At 36.7% G+C, this 16,680-nt stretch overlaps 1 protein-coding gene across 1 annotated transcript in view; it reads right to left on the reverse strand.

Moving 5' to 3' along the window:
• LAMA2 (laminin subunit alpha 2) overlaps window positions 1-16,680 on the reverse strand; it is a 605,756-nt gene that overhangs the window by 32,071 nt on the left and 557,005 nt on the right. Inside the window, exons 52-56 of the mRNA XM_060167667.1 lie at window positions 14,617-14,755; window positions 12,525-12,536; window positions 9,259-9,379; window positions 6,602-6,778; window positions 2,820-2,968 (exon numbers count right to left, since the gene is read on the reverse strand). Of these exons, the coding sequence (XP_060023650.1) occupies window positions 2,820-2,968; window positions 6,602-6,778; window positions 9,259-9,379; window positions 12,525-12,536; window positions 14,617-14,755 (598 nt within the window). The remainder of the gene's footprint in view (window positions 1-2,819; window positions 2,969-6,601; window positions 6,779-9,258; window positions 9,380-12,524; window positions 12,537-14,616; window positions 14,756-16,680) is intronic.

The following is a 16,680-nucleotide window of genomic DNA, read 5'->3' on the forward strand; positions in this document are numbered from 1 at the left end:
ATTAAGAGAAGTGCCCTGATATTTGCAATTTACATGAGAAACAAAATCTGAAATTTTTTAAGTTGATGGTAAGAAAGAAATATTTGGGTTGCACTGTCCAAACCATGATCCCTTTCTGGAAACCTCAAGTTACTCCTGAAATATTTGCTACAACTGTGTGGTCTTTAGCCTAATTCTGTACCTGTGTGTAGAATGCTTTCACGTAGGAGAATACCTACTTGCCTAAACGTCTACTCCAGGCTCTTAGGATTTACTGTTTTCGTCCAGTTAGAACTACTGGCCACTGAGGTGGACTCCAGGTGGAAGATCAGAGGACCAAGCAGTTATAAAAGGCAGAGGTCACTGGAGTACTAGGAAATTAGATACCAAAGTGAAGGGAGTGGAATTTTTGCAGAGGAAGGGGTAGAAAAGGAGAGAGAATGTGGGAGGATGGGTAAAGAGAGGCAGAGGGAGAGAAAAGGGCAAGAGTAATATTGAAAAGTTTGCCTCTCTATTATGAGGTGGTATTAATGGTATTAAAATTGCCTTCTTATCCAGAGTTTTAAGAAAAGAAATAACAGTTGACATTTATGGTCTAAATAGTGTTGGAAGAAAGCAAATATTTTCAAGTTAACAGGAGTATCATAATCAACATGAAGTAATACAAATCTCTGAGGTCACAAAAAGGGTAAGAATAAATAGCGGGTGAGCACAGATGGGGGTGTTAAAGTCAAGTATATCTGGGTTTAAATCCTGCCTCTCTTATTTACTAGCTATGTGATTTTTGGCAAATTAGTTAATATATCCTCATCTGTGATGATATTAATACAGATCTCACATACATTTAGAATGACTAAAGGACATAATCTTTGTTTAGTATTTGACACACAGCATGCCATAGAATTGATATGAAGCATTAAAATTGTTTCTGGGAGATGTTCTTAGGGTCATTAGTGATCTCTAGTTAATCAGCTAATTGAAGTGCTCGCCTAAAGGATAGGTGATGATTGTTTTTTGACCTCAGAGTGCTGAATGAGACATTATGGTGCAAATGAGTTCTTGCTTTGCCACAGACTGCAGTGACAACCCACTAATATGTCCAATACATTATCCTTTAATTAACAGCCAATAGTAAAACTGTTTGTTTATATGGCCAATTAACGGAATGACCAGTTTTCAGGGGATGCACTATACACTGAGCTTAATCAAATAAAGGTTGGATTGATGGCCAACAGCTGTGAAGCTGGCATAATAAAATACCCTTCTTGAAGAGACACACCTGTTAAAAGGACACCTTAGCATAACATCATAATGCACTTGAGAATGTCAGAATTCTTTCTCTACAAAATAACATATTTGGGTGATTTTTTTGTCAACTATATTTGTCAGATCTGCATTTGCTTCTTGAAGTTATTTAAAATTTAAAGACTTTAGAAAGTCTTTCCTACAATGAGAAGGACTAACATTTGGCAAAGGACCTGAAATCTAGTCTAGAAGACATGTAAAATCAGTATTCTAGAGCATTCCCTAAGATTCAGATGAGAAAATTCATTTTGCATTTCTCTTCAGAGACTATGACTGCAATATGTGCCTATAAGATTAGTAAAAGTTCTTAGTTAGTCCAAATACTGATCCCTCATTTGTCTTAATCATGGTTTCTAAACATCTCAGTTAGAAGATATCTGCAAGAAGGCTTAGTATCAATTCATCCCACAACCTAATGCTCTATGTAATAGAAAAACATGAACCAAGGAGAGCTTCATCACTTACTTAGAAGAAAAGGCATTCTTATTACTTAAACTGTTATCCACACAAGAGTATGATTAGAAAATGGAGGTCTTTAAGTACAGAATAACATCTGCTTACTTGAACTTTTCCTACACATTCATACTGTTGTTGTGTTTAAAAGCAGTCTCTGTGTTTTGAGGTTTCATCAGATTTGCTTTCCAGTTCTCTTCTATTTCTTCAGTCTAATAAAATGGATTGTGGGTCTGGAGGTCTGAAGTCTCTGGGTTTCTGTTTTCTTTTTCTCTAATTGTTCTAAGCTCATTACCTCTCTGAGTTGTCATACAACATTTTGATGGAAAAAAAACCAAATGACTTCCCCAATAAAGTAAGTATGAAGTACTGTAGCATTCTGAAGAAATGAGAGATCAGCTTATAACACTAATAAGCAATTCCCTGACTCAGGGCTGGGAAGCAGGTGCTCTGGTGGATCAGCAGAAAGGCAGCCACCGTGCACGGATGGCAGGACAGCAGCCTTCTTCCTTCCCTCTCTCAACTCTGTTCCCTCACGGAGCCGTCCCGCAGGGACCCAGCACACCTTGGCGGCGGGTGCGGGGGTAAGGGCCGGGGCCGAGGCATGCGCAGAACCGTGCTCCGTGGGTCCTGCAGCCGCGGGCCGCGCTCTGTATCTGTGACAGATTTTTAAGCAGCCGCCATAACTGCTTTGGAACCTGAATGAAACAGCAGCTGTCAAAGGCTGGCGGCTCCAGCGGAGCTGTTCTGTGCGTTTCACCACGCGCATGCCCTGCTTGAGGAGAGAGTATTCGAGAGGTGAGGAGGGAGTTTTCTCATCTACGCTTCAGAAGATGCATTTGGTTTTTCCAAAGGTGGAGAGGAGAACCACCTAGCATAAAAACGTTAAGAACAAAACTCCTAAGGGTCAAGGGAAATGAGGTTCCCGAAGTATGAAATATAAAGAAGATGAAATTAAACTACTTGATAGTTTTGCAATGCATCGTATGTCCATACACACAAAGGTCCAGTAAAGGACTAAGGCGAGCAAAGGAGTTCGCGTTAGTTATGACAGTACAGTCAGTCGTTAGGACTATTGTTACCCTCTAGTTCTCTCTACATGAACAGAATGTTCTCTCCCGTCGTGAAACAGACTCGGCTCTGGTTTGACGGCAATTTTCCTCATTGTTCGTGCCCCTGTGGAGAGATGCACTTCCAGACGACCCTTGTTCAGGAATATCGCATAATAGGCCTGCAATAGCAAATGGTCATTGAAGATTAAAGAGGAGTCTCATCTATGACTTAGCTTAGTTCCCTGACAGAACTGTGTATTCATCCGCTCTGAGATCTTACCTGAGAAGTTAAGACTCAGTATTTCCTTAAAAAGAGTATTTAAAGCAGCTGGAAATAGCTTTTTAATCATTTACCATTTTTGCTTGTTAGATGGTGTGGCAAGTGGAGATAGTACCACAGCAGTCTCTGCAAAGCAGATCTGCAATGCTGAAAGGAACAGGTGTGATGGCACTGGGCTTCTAACTCACAAATCCCATCAGGAAATAAAGAGTGTCAATAAAATCCCTCTCCCTTGTATTCACAAACAGACAGCTAGCTTCTGGGAATGAGGTCTGACTCCCAGCCTCACGGCATTCTGAGTGTTTAGATTTCAATTCGTTCTCAGGGCTGGTGGAATAGATTGCTATCCACATGTAACTTGTCTCCCACATTTAGAAAGAAGGAAGACAATTTTTCATCCACAAACAGGACTGCTTTCTTTTTGCCACTGTTACTATAGAAACAGTATGGTTTTGAGATCAGTTTATGAACCCCAGGGAGCTTGAATGCAGTCCTTGTCCCCAAAGCTGACGCCACGCTTGCTCCCTTTCTTGTGGAGCAGGGGGGTGGCACCTGATACACGGTGATCACTTGGTCCTCTGCGAGTCACCTGAGGTAGTGGAGATGGTTTCATTCAAACATCATAACGTTTCCGAATAACTTACAAAATCGTCTGTGCCGCATCGTGTCCACCACAAAATGGCCAGAGGATCTGGATTAGTGCTTGCCATTCATCAAAAGGGGCAGCTGCCATCTACTCAATTACAATTTTTTTAGCTGACTGAGTTCTCAAACCCCTTTAGCAGAACATAATCACAAATGACCCTATGGGTATCAAAACTGGTAGCTTTGAAAACTAAAGTACGTCATTTAACCAGTATTGATTCTACGACAGACATGAACTGCTTAACATTGTTTCCTCTTTCAGATAGCATTGACAATGAGATTTTGAAAACTAGATACTCATTATCATTAAAATGTTGAAACATTAACATGTTATTTCTAATTTACTGTGTACTATAGTGCTTAATATTTTCTCATTTTAATTGTTTGAATGGGAACATGTTTTATTTTAAGAACTATCCTGAAAGCTGATGACTCAAGTCCATTTATTTAGTTCTGATGAGGAGAAATCTGGAAACGATGGCTGGTGCTCAATTATTTGACTGTGACCTAGGAAACACATATCCTTTAGTGAAACCTATTTCAGAATGTTTGATCTGGCCCTCTTATTATAACTAGCTTATCATTTGTAGCAGTGAGAAAATAATTTAATTTTTATGATTAAAACATAAAGGCTTTAAGAGAAGTTATATTTTATATTTATTCAGTGCTTATGCATAGTAAAAAATGAGATAAAATACCACTTTTTCTCCCTCTACTCTTCAAAAAATATTTTTTGTTTTTTTTTCTTCCCAAAGAAATCCTTTTCTTCCCTAAGGTCAAAGGTTATCCTTTTATATTTTCTTCTAAACTTTTAAAACTTTTTTCCTTTCCTATGTAAGGCTTTAATTCATTGGGAATTTATTTTTCTGTCTGGCATGAAGTAGAAATTAGTTCATTTTTTTCTGTATGGATAACCAATTGCCCCAGAATCATTCACTGAAAGGGCCACTTTTTCCCTAATGATGTGCAATGCCACCTATTGCCAAATGTTGTTTCCATCTATACTTGGCTCTCTATTCTGTTCCACTGACACAGAGTTATCCATGAATTAACACCATACTCCCATGGTTCAAAACTCTAGCTTCTAATGTGCTGATATCTGCTAGGACAGTCCACCAACTTATTCTTCTATTTCAGGAGTTTCTTGGGCTTTCGATCTTTGATATAAATTTTAGAATTAGCTTGTCCTGATTTACAAAAAGATAAGGGTATTTTCATTGAATGTGAATCTACATATCACTTTGTAGAGAACTGATATATTTTTTACACTGAGTCTTTCCATTAACATGTTGACTTTAATAAGTAGTCTGATGTAATTTTTCAATAAGTTTTGTAATTTTTTCCATATAGGCCTTACATTTGTTTTGTTAGATTTATTCTTAAATTATATACTTGTTCTTGTACTATATTTACTTGTTCTTTTGTTATTGTATTGGCTAAGACTGATACAGTGATAATATTCATCTTTTCTTGGGCTTGATTTCATAGAAAATGTTTATAATGTTTTCCTATCAAGAAGCCCCATCCTGTTCTTAGTTTATCAAGTCTTTTTTTGTTGTTGTTTTTAATCAGGAATGGTTGTTAAGTTTTACCAAAAGTTTTCTCTGCATTTATCAAAATGATTATATGATTTTAGATTTTCTAATATCAAGCCACATTTGTATTCCTGACATATTGCAAATTACTCACGGTAATGCATCTTTGGATTTTATTTGCCAATACAGCTGACCTTTGAACAACACGGGGCGCTGACCCTCCGCACAGTCAAAAATCTGAGTATAAATTATAGTCAGCCCTCCTCATACGCAGTTCGTCTGTATCAGATGTTCTGCATCCTCAGTTTCAACCAACCTCGGATCGTGTGGTACTGTTATATTTACTATTGAATAAAACCCGTGCATATCTGGACCTGTGCACTTCAAACTTGTGTTGTTCAAGGGTCAACCATATTTTGTTTAGTGTTTATTTTTTTTGTGGGGGAAGAAAATGGTATTATTACATGACTACCCATTACTAAATTTTAAATGCTAAAAGTGATTTTAAAAAACGTATAATTACAAACAACACAACCTGATTTACAAGAATGCATGCATATTTAAGGCTATATTTGTAAAGCACTCTGTGCTTTGGCCATGGCATACTGGTAATTCCCAAGAATGCTTTCACTGAGAAAAATGAGATTAAATGGAAAAATGTATATCTTTAAAAATGTGACTGAAAGTACTGGAGGAATATCCATGCAGTAAAGAGTTATGGTGCCTAGATCAGGACAACTAAGAGACAGCTTTTAACAGAATCAAATGGCTAGGGGGTATGAAAACTAAAGCTCACAGCCCTACAAAACAGACACTGTGTAGGCTTTATTTTAATGTCACTAGTGTCCATGCCTGTGTTGGTTGTGTTCTCTTCACCTTCTCCTGCCCAGGTCCATTCTCTGCCTTCTCTCTGTCCAGAGAGGGTGCAGCAGGTTAGGCTCCAACAGACTGCATCACATTAGCTAGTGAAAATGGGAAGCTGATCCTAAAAAAATTAAAATTAAAATTTAAATTTAAGGGACTCCATCTGGTTATCTACAGATCTGGTAGGAAATTGGATTTAGAGAGAAGATTAACACAATGTGAATGTATTTTAAGCTTTCTCTCTTTATATATGCAAAACCCATATGAAATATGGATGTAAATACAGGTGTGTCTGCACCTAGAACTGACCAACAGGAAAATCCTAGTGGAGATAATTGTCCTAAGAAGATGATAGTGGAAATAAATGATGCAAATCAAAAAATATAAAAACAATTTATAAACTGTAAATGCTTCACCTGAGTCTCTATAAAATAATCATTTTATATAAGCATTAGGGAAAATGCATTATTAGCTAGGTGTGAGGGTACCTGTCCAGTTTGCCTTCGTTTTCTCCTAGGTGGCGCTGGTGTCCCTCCACTTCCCAAGAGAATAATACCAGACTCATTCTTGGTGCTGAAGGACAGGTTGATTTCTGTTCCTACATCAATAGGTACAGGGGACAGCTCTACAAAACCAGGCTTCGGGAAGCTAACTGTGTAAACGTTCTTTGGGTAAAAGGAAAGAAGGGAAGAAAGCATTAGAAATGAACATTTAAATTAATTTCTCCATCTCACTCATCCTCCTCAATGCACTCAACGTTACTATGAAATACAGTGTCATTTTAGAACACATAAAAACCCACAGTTACATGGAGAGCTTAAGAGCAACCAAAGAAATATTATTTCTAGCTGTAACTGAATTTTCTGAGCAGTCTGAGTTAAAATAAAAATTTGGGCCTCTGCTTTTATTCTAGAACTTTTGATTTGAAATATAAAAGGTTATCACTGACAGGTAACATTTTCTTTTGGTTTAAATCTGTCTTGCTAAGTCTCCCTTGAAAACTCTCTAACTGATCCCTGGAATAACACCTACCAACTAACTGCTTATGTTTTATAGCTGAGTCTGACCATGGTCTCTGTCTGCATTCTTCCTCAGTGAAGAGCCCAAGGTAAAGATGTTTGCTGCTCTCAAGCATATAAAGACACTCTAGCGGAATTTTAAAAAAATCAGATACAATCTATATCTTAAAAATAAATAAACCAAATATTTCTTAGTCTGGTTTTCTTCTCAAAATGAAAGTAGTATCATTGTCCTTGCTGATAATAAAATTAAAACAGTAACATTTTAAACGGTAACAAAGTGCAAAAGGGAGAAAGTAAAAATCACCCCCATTCCAAAGCTGTGTAGAAGCATATAGCTTTTTCTAATCCATTCATTCACGCATGCATGCACGCATGTTTTCATTCACTCACTTTATCTTTTATACCTGCCCTCTTCCTCTCTCCTCCTGTCTATATTTAAACTGAATCATGACAGGCACGTTCATTTGTAACTTCTCTTTCTCACTTCACATGTGGAGGATATCTCTCTGTCAGTAAACACAGATCTCATCATCACTTATAATGGCAGGAGGTCATTCCATTGTATGAATGTGCTAGGACTTATTTAAGCATGGCCATGGAGTCGGGCATTTAGAGTGCTTAAAACATTCATTTAAAAAGTCCTGGATTTGGCTGGAGTGAAAACAAGGGATCCTTTAATGCAGGTTATTTCCCTCCACAGTGTTTCAGGCCCAGTTAAATGTGTTGTAAAAATGTATAATCTGTTTTTGATTCCAATTTTCAAATCATAGAATTTTGGATACTTCAGATAAAACTACTGTGCAGACTTTTCAATATTTATCAAATATTGAACTTTCTGCATCATATTTTAGTTGCAAACAATTCCCAGTTATTGAAAAGTGCCTTTACAGAATCATCATTTCCACACATACAGGCTATCCATTTTCTGGACAGTTTTCCATCCTCATGCATATATCTTTTGCATGTGGATGAGAGTTAGGCTTTGGAAGATTAAAACTCTGAGTAAAAAGAGGCTAGTATGGATTCTTAGAGATTTGATTCTGTATGTACTTCCTTTTTCCTCATTCCCGAGCTTCTCAGGGTGGATGTCTATGGCTAATTCCAACTTGGAGACTGTAACTAGGCACAGTGAAGACCCTGAAAGTTCTGTTTCAGTCTTTAACCTCATGGCTCAGTGGTGATTTACTTTTTCTTTTTCCCCAAATCCCTTCATCTCCTATCACAATGCTTTAACATAATCTTAATTGGAGGAAGCAGCTAAAATGAATAGTTGTGTCACATCAGGGTAATTAAAAATTTGTAAGTATGATATATTTAACATTTTCTTTTTAAAACAAACCCATCACTTTTAGAATTCCCATAAAACTTTTACTAATATTTGCTGATGACGGTTGGATCTTGTTTACAGATATAATAAGAGCAGTGCTGTGACCTGTGTTCCTCTCTCCTGTGGATCAGCCTCTACTGAAGAGTCAGTGCAAAATAGTCACGTGGTATCAGGAAGCTTCTGGGCTGCTTTGGCAATAAAGAAAAGATACTGAAGATACCTGATAACAGGGTACTTTGCAGTCCCGTCAAAGCCAAGTCTTTGTAGATGGTTCCCACTATGTGCCATTTTCAAAGAAAAGGAGGTTTGACTTCTAAGCTGTGAACAAGATTCTATGCACTAATGATCATGGTGTAAACTATTACTTGCTATTTGTGTAAACTCCTAACACATTTCAGAAAAATAATTTAAGGCTACTAATAAAGCTATATAAAATACACGAAGATAAACTAAATCTAATGTTGATGACAAAAATGAGGAAAAGAGATAAGTAGTGTGGGAAAGGAAGAAGGAACCAGAAAAGGGATTAATATTAAAAATACATGCTATGAAGTGCTGTATGTGTGGGAAACTTGTTCACAATTTGGGGTCTCTATAATACTGTTCTCCTAAGTTCAGTTGATCATGAAAACTTATAGAAGTACTTCCATCTTGCTTTATCATTTATGCATAGCTAAGACTAGGGTCAGTAGGAATTGAAAATATATTAACAAGGACTGGTCCCTGTAATAGACCCAACCTAAGTAAGTGAAATCCGATATGAATGTATTTAGGAAGATATTAAGAAGAGACCAACCTCCAGTGAACATCCTTTGGTAACACCAACATAATCAGGGCTGCTAAGTATATTATATGGAGTTCTTGAAATTTCAATATCTCTGAGGCAGCCAGAATATTTCTTCAAATTTACTTCCGGCCTGTTGAAAAGTTAAATGGAAAACAAAAGCAATATCATTAGGGCAATGGCGGTATAGTGTGTGTGCCTAGTGGATGAAAGCTACATGGAGCAAAGTGCTGCACAGGCAGGCACGTCTCTCAGACTGTGCACACGCACACACATGCACCCAGCAAACTATGCTTCCCAAATTGCTGCACAGGCAGGCACGTCTCTCAGACTGTGCACATGCGCACACACGCACCCAGCAAATTATGCTTCCCAAATTGCTGCACAGGCAGGCACATCTCTCAGACTGTGCACACGTGCACACACGCACCCAGCAAACTATGCTTCCCGAATTGCTGCACAGGCAGGCACGTCTCTCAGACTGTGCACACGCACACACATGCACCCAGCAAACTATGCTTCCATTAGCTACTGGTTGGATAAGTGGATATGAGCACCATCCTGCACAAGGAGTCTTTATGTAGTTCTTCTTCCTCTCCTTTTAAAAAATAATCTCACCTATTGCATTTAAATACAAGGTACAGGAATTAACTGACTTCTTATGAAATGCTTCATATGCATAATGAAATGTGTTTCTTTTTTTCCAACAAAGGGCAGAACTTGTATGGGACAGCATAATCAAAACTACATACTGACAAAGTTAAATAAAATCTTGCTCAAAATTAAAAAAATATCTGGAAACATTGATTTTGAAAAGATAATATTTTCATTGAGACTTTTTTTTGGGGGGTGGTTAGCTGAAGAATAAGATAATGTCATATTTCTCTTTAAAGATTTTAAGTCAAATAAAACCTGAGAAACATTCTTTTGGATTACATAGTCTAAAAAAAAGATACTTTAAGATTAAGTTTACAGATTGACCCTAAAGTCCTTATTCTGTATTGCAGCAGTAACAAAATAAAGCAACCAGAGTCACGAAACATACATTTAATTTTTCCAATAAGGTTGAAAATGGCTTCAGTACCCAAATGACACTTGAATGTTTACTTTTTGCTCACTACTTCTTAAAAAGGGATAAACTTGCTAGCACGTAGTAAGTGCTCAATAAACATAAGCTAGCAGGATATTAATGGTGATGACACCTCTTTCATCTATAGCAGCACTATCCAGTAGAACTTTCTGTGATGATGGAAATATTCTTTTCTGCACTGTCCAAATCAGTAATTAGTAGCCATATATGGCTGCTGGCACTTGAAAAGTAGCTTGTGCCAATGAGAAACTGAATTTTTATTGTTATTTATTTATTTGGCGGCACCGTGCGGCATGCAGGGTCTTAGTTCCCCGACCCGGGATCAAACCCGTGCTCCCTGCATTGGGAGTATGGAGTCTTAACCACTGGACCACCAGGGAAGTTCCATTTTTAAAAAAATTTTCTTTAACTTAAATTTAAATAGCCACTGTGGCTAGTGGTTACCATATTGAATAATGCAGGTCAACAACAATAGAAAAAGTAACACTTTTTTTTATGTTAATAAGCAACTCTAAAAACTGTCCAATCAACACCAAGATATTATATTTATTTGGATAATGGTTAATTCTCTCCTCACTGTCCCATGATGGCAGGATTCCTTTTTTTTGTCTTAATAAAAAACACATGACATGAGGACAAACAGGTAGGAAAGCAAATCAGACCCTGGGAGTGTGTATCAGGTGATTTATGTCATGCTGGGTATTTGTTCTATTTGTTTCTCTCTCTCTGGGACTGTTTTATTTTCTTTGATCATTTCCACTTGTTCCCAAGGTCTTCCCCTTCTGTTCAATTAGCTGGTTATTACAAAAAACATGCCAACTGGAGAGTGAGAATGTTGCTTATATTCTTCTTGTATAAAGTAAAGGAAATGGGTGGACTTCATTCTCAGTGTTCATTTGCTTCCATGTTTGCTTAGAGGAAGACTGATTTATCACAAGTTTCTCAGAGGTCTTATCAATCACTCCTACACAAAATAAATCACTCCTACAAGTTAGACACTTCATTGTTTCAGGGAAATACAAAGAATCATTTCAAAACACAATGATTTAGCAAGCTCGACATTATGAAAATCACAGGGTATAAGTAATCACATATGGTGATCAGATTCCTAATGAAAACCACAGGCCACTGTTTCCTCTGTTTGCCTCAGAGACAAAATTACAAAGCTACACAATGTCATTCCAGAGTTTTATTAGCATATATTTTCACTGAAAGCCAACCTCTGCTTTTCAGCCATCTCAGCAAACAGCACTTGATTGGTCTTATAACTGTATCGTGATTAAACAACTTGGATTGTTTTTTTCACACTTTCATTTCTATACAGTCTGGTTTCTGGTATTAAAAGTCTAGCCTTTGCTCTAAAAATTTCTTAGATCAGCTCAGCTTCATTATGTCCTTTCGGGAAAGTTGGCACCATTAGGTTTTGAAATACCAAAACACTCAGCTGTAGCTCTAGCCAGAGTTTGATCAGCCACTTACAGAGGGCCTGCTGCTTACAACTTCCATGCTAAAACCTCCTGCCTACAAATAGGAACTGAAATGCTCCTGAGAAGCTAGGATGACTGTCCGCAAGCTTCCTCGTCATTAATGCAAACACTTGTTTTACATATAGTATTTCCAGAGAAATACTGACTCCATAGCTAAATTCTAAATAAACATGGCAAGAAAGAAGCAGCTTTGTCAAGAGGTGCAAGGGCCATGTTAACGCTTGCATATTTGCAGGCTTGCAAAAAGCAACCAGGCAGTAGTACGCATTTGGGAGCACAGGTTGATTGTTCAGCAGACAGTACGGTACCTGGGAGACCAGAGTCTGAGGTTCAACCCAAGAGACCAGTTTGTTCCCTGGAGCTAGATTTCGCCCATAAACCTGTCCAGCTGCCCTTAGCGTGTGCTGCTGCATGTGTGCACCTGGCGGCGCTGTGCGTGGGCGGTTGAACAAATAAGCAGAGCAACTTTGTCATCACGGCTGGTGAACAAGTCAAACTGCAGTGATGGTGGGGAAGCAGCAGCATTTTTATAAGCAAAGGGCAGCATGAGAACTATCTCAGAATGCACTACTCGTTCGTGAAATGTACTGTGAATAAAGCTGCATAGGTGTCACTCTGCTTCTGCATCACTGCTTTATCTAAGAAGCCACATTTACCCAACCCATGCACTTGAAGAAGGCATGCATAAATTTAAATTTTACCTTGCTTTCATACTAGGTCAAAGGGAAGAGAAAAAAAAAATGATTTACTTATAATTGCATTTTCATTTAGTAAAACAATAAACCTTAATCATAAATCTTTTAAAAAAGAAAGCATTTCATGGAGATCTACAAAGGAAAGGAATATAAAACACAAACAGAAAAGAAAACAGACATATACCCTTGACTACAGTGAAAATAGAGTCCAACGGTGACCATCTCCCACACTATTCTCTTGGAAAATTTTAATTTTGGAATTGAATTTAAAGCACTCATATTTATCATTCTTACAAATGGGAAAATGCCCAAGTGCTGTTATGCTGTAGTGTTCATGAGTAGCCTGTAAGGAGAGCTTATCGCCTCTTTGAACTTAATTTGAACTTAATATACATAAAAATAATTCATGTTCATCACATCTTTTGTACTTTATCATATTAAGATCCTGTTTGTAGGCAAAATTACAGCTAACTATGAATGCATGGCTCCTTGACTAGTCACAAATATATGTCTAAAGGCTGTTTTGAAATAATGTGCCCTGCCATAGAAATATTATAATTATGAAATTCTGTACTGTGAGAGTAAAAATATCTTGGCAGTAAAGACTCATCAGGTATGTAGTCTGCAAACTAATACATAAACCCATCGCAATGAAGTTAACATATACACTTTTGTAGATAATTCCTAAAAATCACTTTATGGTAATTAAAGCTACATTATCACAAGGATAAATGAAGCCACCTTTGGATAGCCTTATTCTGGGTACATTTAGTTCACTCCTAGAGAATTTAGTTAGTGATCTTGCAAAGTAAATCTTAGCCTTGAACAATTTGCTGGATCCCTAGTATTTAAATAGTACCTGAAACATAGTATTGATAGATGCTCATCAAACACCTGTTGAATGGATAAATGGACTTTGGAGTAATAACTATGCCACTATTCAAATACATTTAATCTGCAGTGATTTTTCTGACCAAACACTTTAAATCTATATTCCTAATACAAATGCAATATCATGTAGATGAATGCAGAGCCAGTTTATTTGCACCATTAAAGCTTATCAACTTATACCCTGATAGACTGGTAACTGGACAGGTGCCTGGTTTACGAGTTTAGATACAGAGAGGAGCAAACCTCTGTCTGAATACTCACTATCATAAAATGAGACTGAATTTTCACTGCTCATTTGAGAAATATGAAAATAATTGACCACCGTACTTTTCAGTTATTCTGAGACACTTCCTATCATAATGTGTCTTTTTAGAGTAGAAACACCTAGACAGGACTTTTGCAACCATCAAAAGGTAACAAACTAAACAAAACAAAAATTAAAAACATGGTGGTCTGTATTTATAGTAAACTCTTACGGGTTAGCCACATCAATTCATCCCATTCTAATTAGATTTAATTAACATTTATTGAGCACCAAATACTCTATAACTTGTATTTCTTATAGGTTATTTTATAACAAGAAGGAAACTAATTAAATACCACATGAAATATTTTCTGACACTTTTTAGTTACTTCTATTAATTTTTTGAACTAGTTAAACTATGAGCTAAATATATCTCCCTATCTGCTCTCTAAAAAACATACGTGAAATTTAAAAAAATGTTGACATGGGCACGAGAATAACTAATACCACTTTAGCATCAGGCATATGGAAAAGTCCAAAATTATTATCATTGCTTGTGCTTAGCCATAAAATAGGTTATACTCACAGTGTCCTGGAACACTGACTAATTTTCAGAACACTAAGCAATGTCAGTGCACCATTATCTCCAGTGAATGTGCAAGGAGAAAGGCAATTACATTCAACTCCAGTTTCTACCTTTAATAACTTTTATAATTCTTTTCATCCGGTGACTGTAAGGGAAACAGTAATTCCCATGCATCTCTTCAACAAAGATATCAAATTAATCTTTAGTTTTTAAATCCTGGTGGTGTTATTGTAACATGCAACATGAATTTTTAGATTAGGCCTTTCTGCAACTAAAGGTTATGACATTCCTGTTGTAATTAAACTTCAGAACTCTAGTGAGCATAGTGGCCATTTAATTAAAACTTAATCCTTAGCTCTAAATATACACCAAATTACCTCAAATTTCTCAGTGTTGGCAGACCACCAAAATATATTTTGTCATCTGCTTTCAAGTCAAGACCGAAGTTGTTTCCAGGAGATGAAGTTGCTATGTTCTCCTCCTGGTTAGTATCTATATCTACAATTGATATGTTGGCTGCAAAGGAAAGAGGAAGTTTCACTTTTTATTTGCACAATACCAACCACATCTATATCATCACTGTTCCTTCAAGATAAATTCACTTTAATTCTCAAATTAACATTGACTTTCTCAAGCACATATACTATATACAGCTATTTAATAATCGCAGAAACGACAATAACATCAATAAATACGTTGTTAAACGATCCACAAAGAAAGCACGAAAATAACAGCCTGAACACCAGTGAAGGTAAACTAATCAAGTTAAAAGAAAGAAGTGTAGATGGACAGCAGAGAACCAGTTGACATAGTTTTCCATAATATAGATAGGTAGTTAGAAAATAGGGTAATATAATTAACTAATGCTAAGATAAATATCTAATTAGAAATTAGATTATTCATTAGAAATATACAGAATTTGTGGTTCCTTCTGTAAATTTCAGTATCCACAGAAGTACTGGGGTTTAAGCTCATCCACAGAGTGATGTTGACAAGATGGCTGTGCATGGAAGTGAAGAGATGGGAATGTTTGTTTTGCAAGATAATGGGATCCACGTCCATTGTAAATTACATTTTAGTTGGGGGATGCTGCGTGTTTTGAGAGAGGTACCGTCTTCATGCCTTACTGCTTTTCTCTCAGGTGTCTAAAGGTTCTTCCAGTAGGATAAGGATAAGAATTCAGAAACAGAAAGGAAAAAGGAAAAAAGAGAGGCTCTTCTCTGTTTAAACTGCTTTGTTCAGAGAGCAGATGGGAACACTTTATCTCATTGATTTTACCCTCTTCATTCTTAAGAGTCAAGCTAGGCTCCTTCTGAATTATGTGCTTTCTCACCATAACATTTGCCTAGGCCCAGCCTTTAGCTGCTAAATATATTTTGGATCCTTGATGCATACTGAGGCATTCGTTCATTAACATGACAAATTTGGCCTCTAAATCTTTGCCTGATATAAGATCTGGATTAGCAAGGGTCTAAAGATGGCCACTTGAACCAATGGATTATAAGGGCATTTCTAAATGTTTATTCTTTGGAACACTAGTTTCTTGGATGTTCCTGGGTCAAATAAATATGACAATCACTGGGTTAAGCAAAATTAAACATATGTCTTAATTTTATAGCTGCCCATATCTTTCAACATGCTAATATGTAATGGGATGCTCCAAAAGAGGGACACAGAGCACCAAGTATTTCCCAAGTTTGTTTGACCCTGGAACATTATTATTTTCTCTCAACTCATCATCTTTTAGAAGAGTGTTCTTTGAAAAATAAAAGAACTAGCAAACCTGAAAATTCCATTGTAATCTGTAGTCCTTCCATTTCAAAAGAAGTATTTTCAATGAAACCAAACATAATTGCCTTATAAAAAATGTCCAAAATAAAATACCTAAACCTATTAACACCTCAAATCCTCAAAGCAGAATTTTGTAAAAATAAACAAACAAAAAATACCTCAAAAATAAGTTCCCAATTAAAAAAATATTCAGCAAGTTAAGATTTAAAAAATTAATTACTTTCTAGCACATATTAATTTCATACACACATATCTTTTTGACCAGACTGGTGGCTGAAATAAAAAATTTTTCATACATATTCTTTCTTATCCAGATCAGCAAAGAAGTTTTCATATAGGGCTGTTGACTGGAACATGAAAATAGCCTTTTTTTTCTACAGACCTGGTATGTATTTTAATGGTGTCTGTGAAAATGAGATTCTCTATCACAGGCAAGCCAGAGACTGGAGGTAGCTTTCCTTCTTATCCCTGAGTGAATATATGCATTTTTAGAAATCATTCTAAGAAAAACTGATTAAAAAGCAGAAACACAATTGAACTGAAACTCACTGGCCCAAGTGTTAGCTTTGATAGAGAGACAGAGGATGGCATATTTTTACTGATTTAAAGGAAGCACTCTACCCTATCCTTTATGAGTGATAGCAATGAAG

Source organism: Lagenorhynchus albirostris, chromosome 12 (genome assembly GCF_949774975.1).
Source record: "Lagenorhynchus albirostris chromosome 12, mLagAlb1.1, whole genome shotgun sequence".
Taxonomy (NCBI): Eukaryota; Metazoa; Chordata; class Mammalia; order Artiodactyla; family Delphinidae; genus Lagenorhynchus; species Lagenorhynchus albirostris.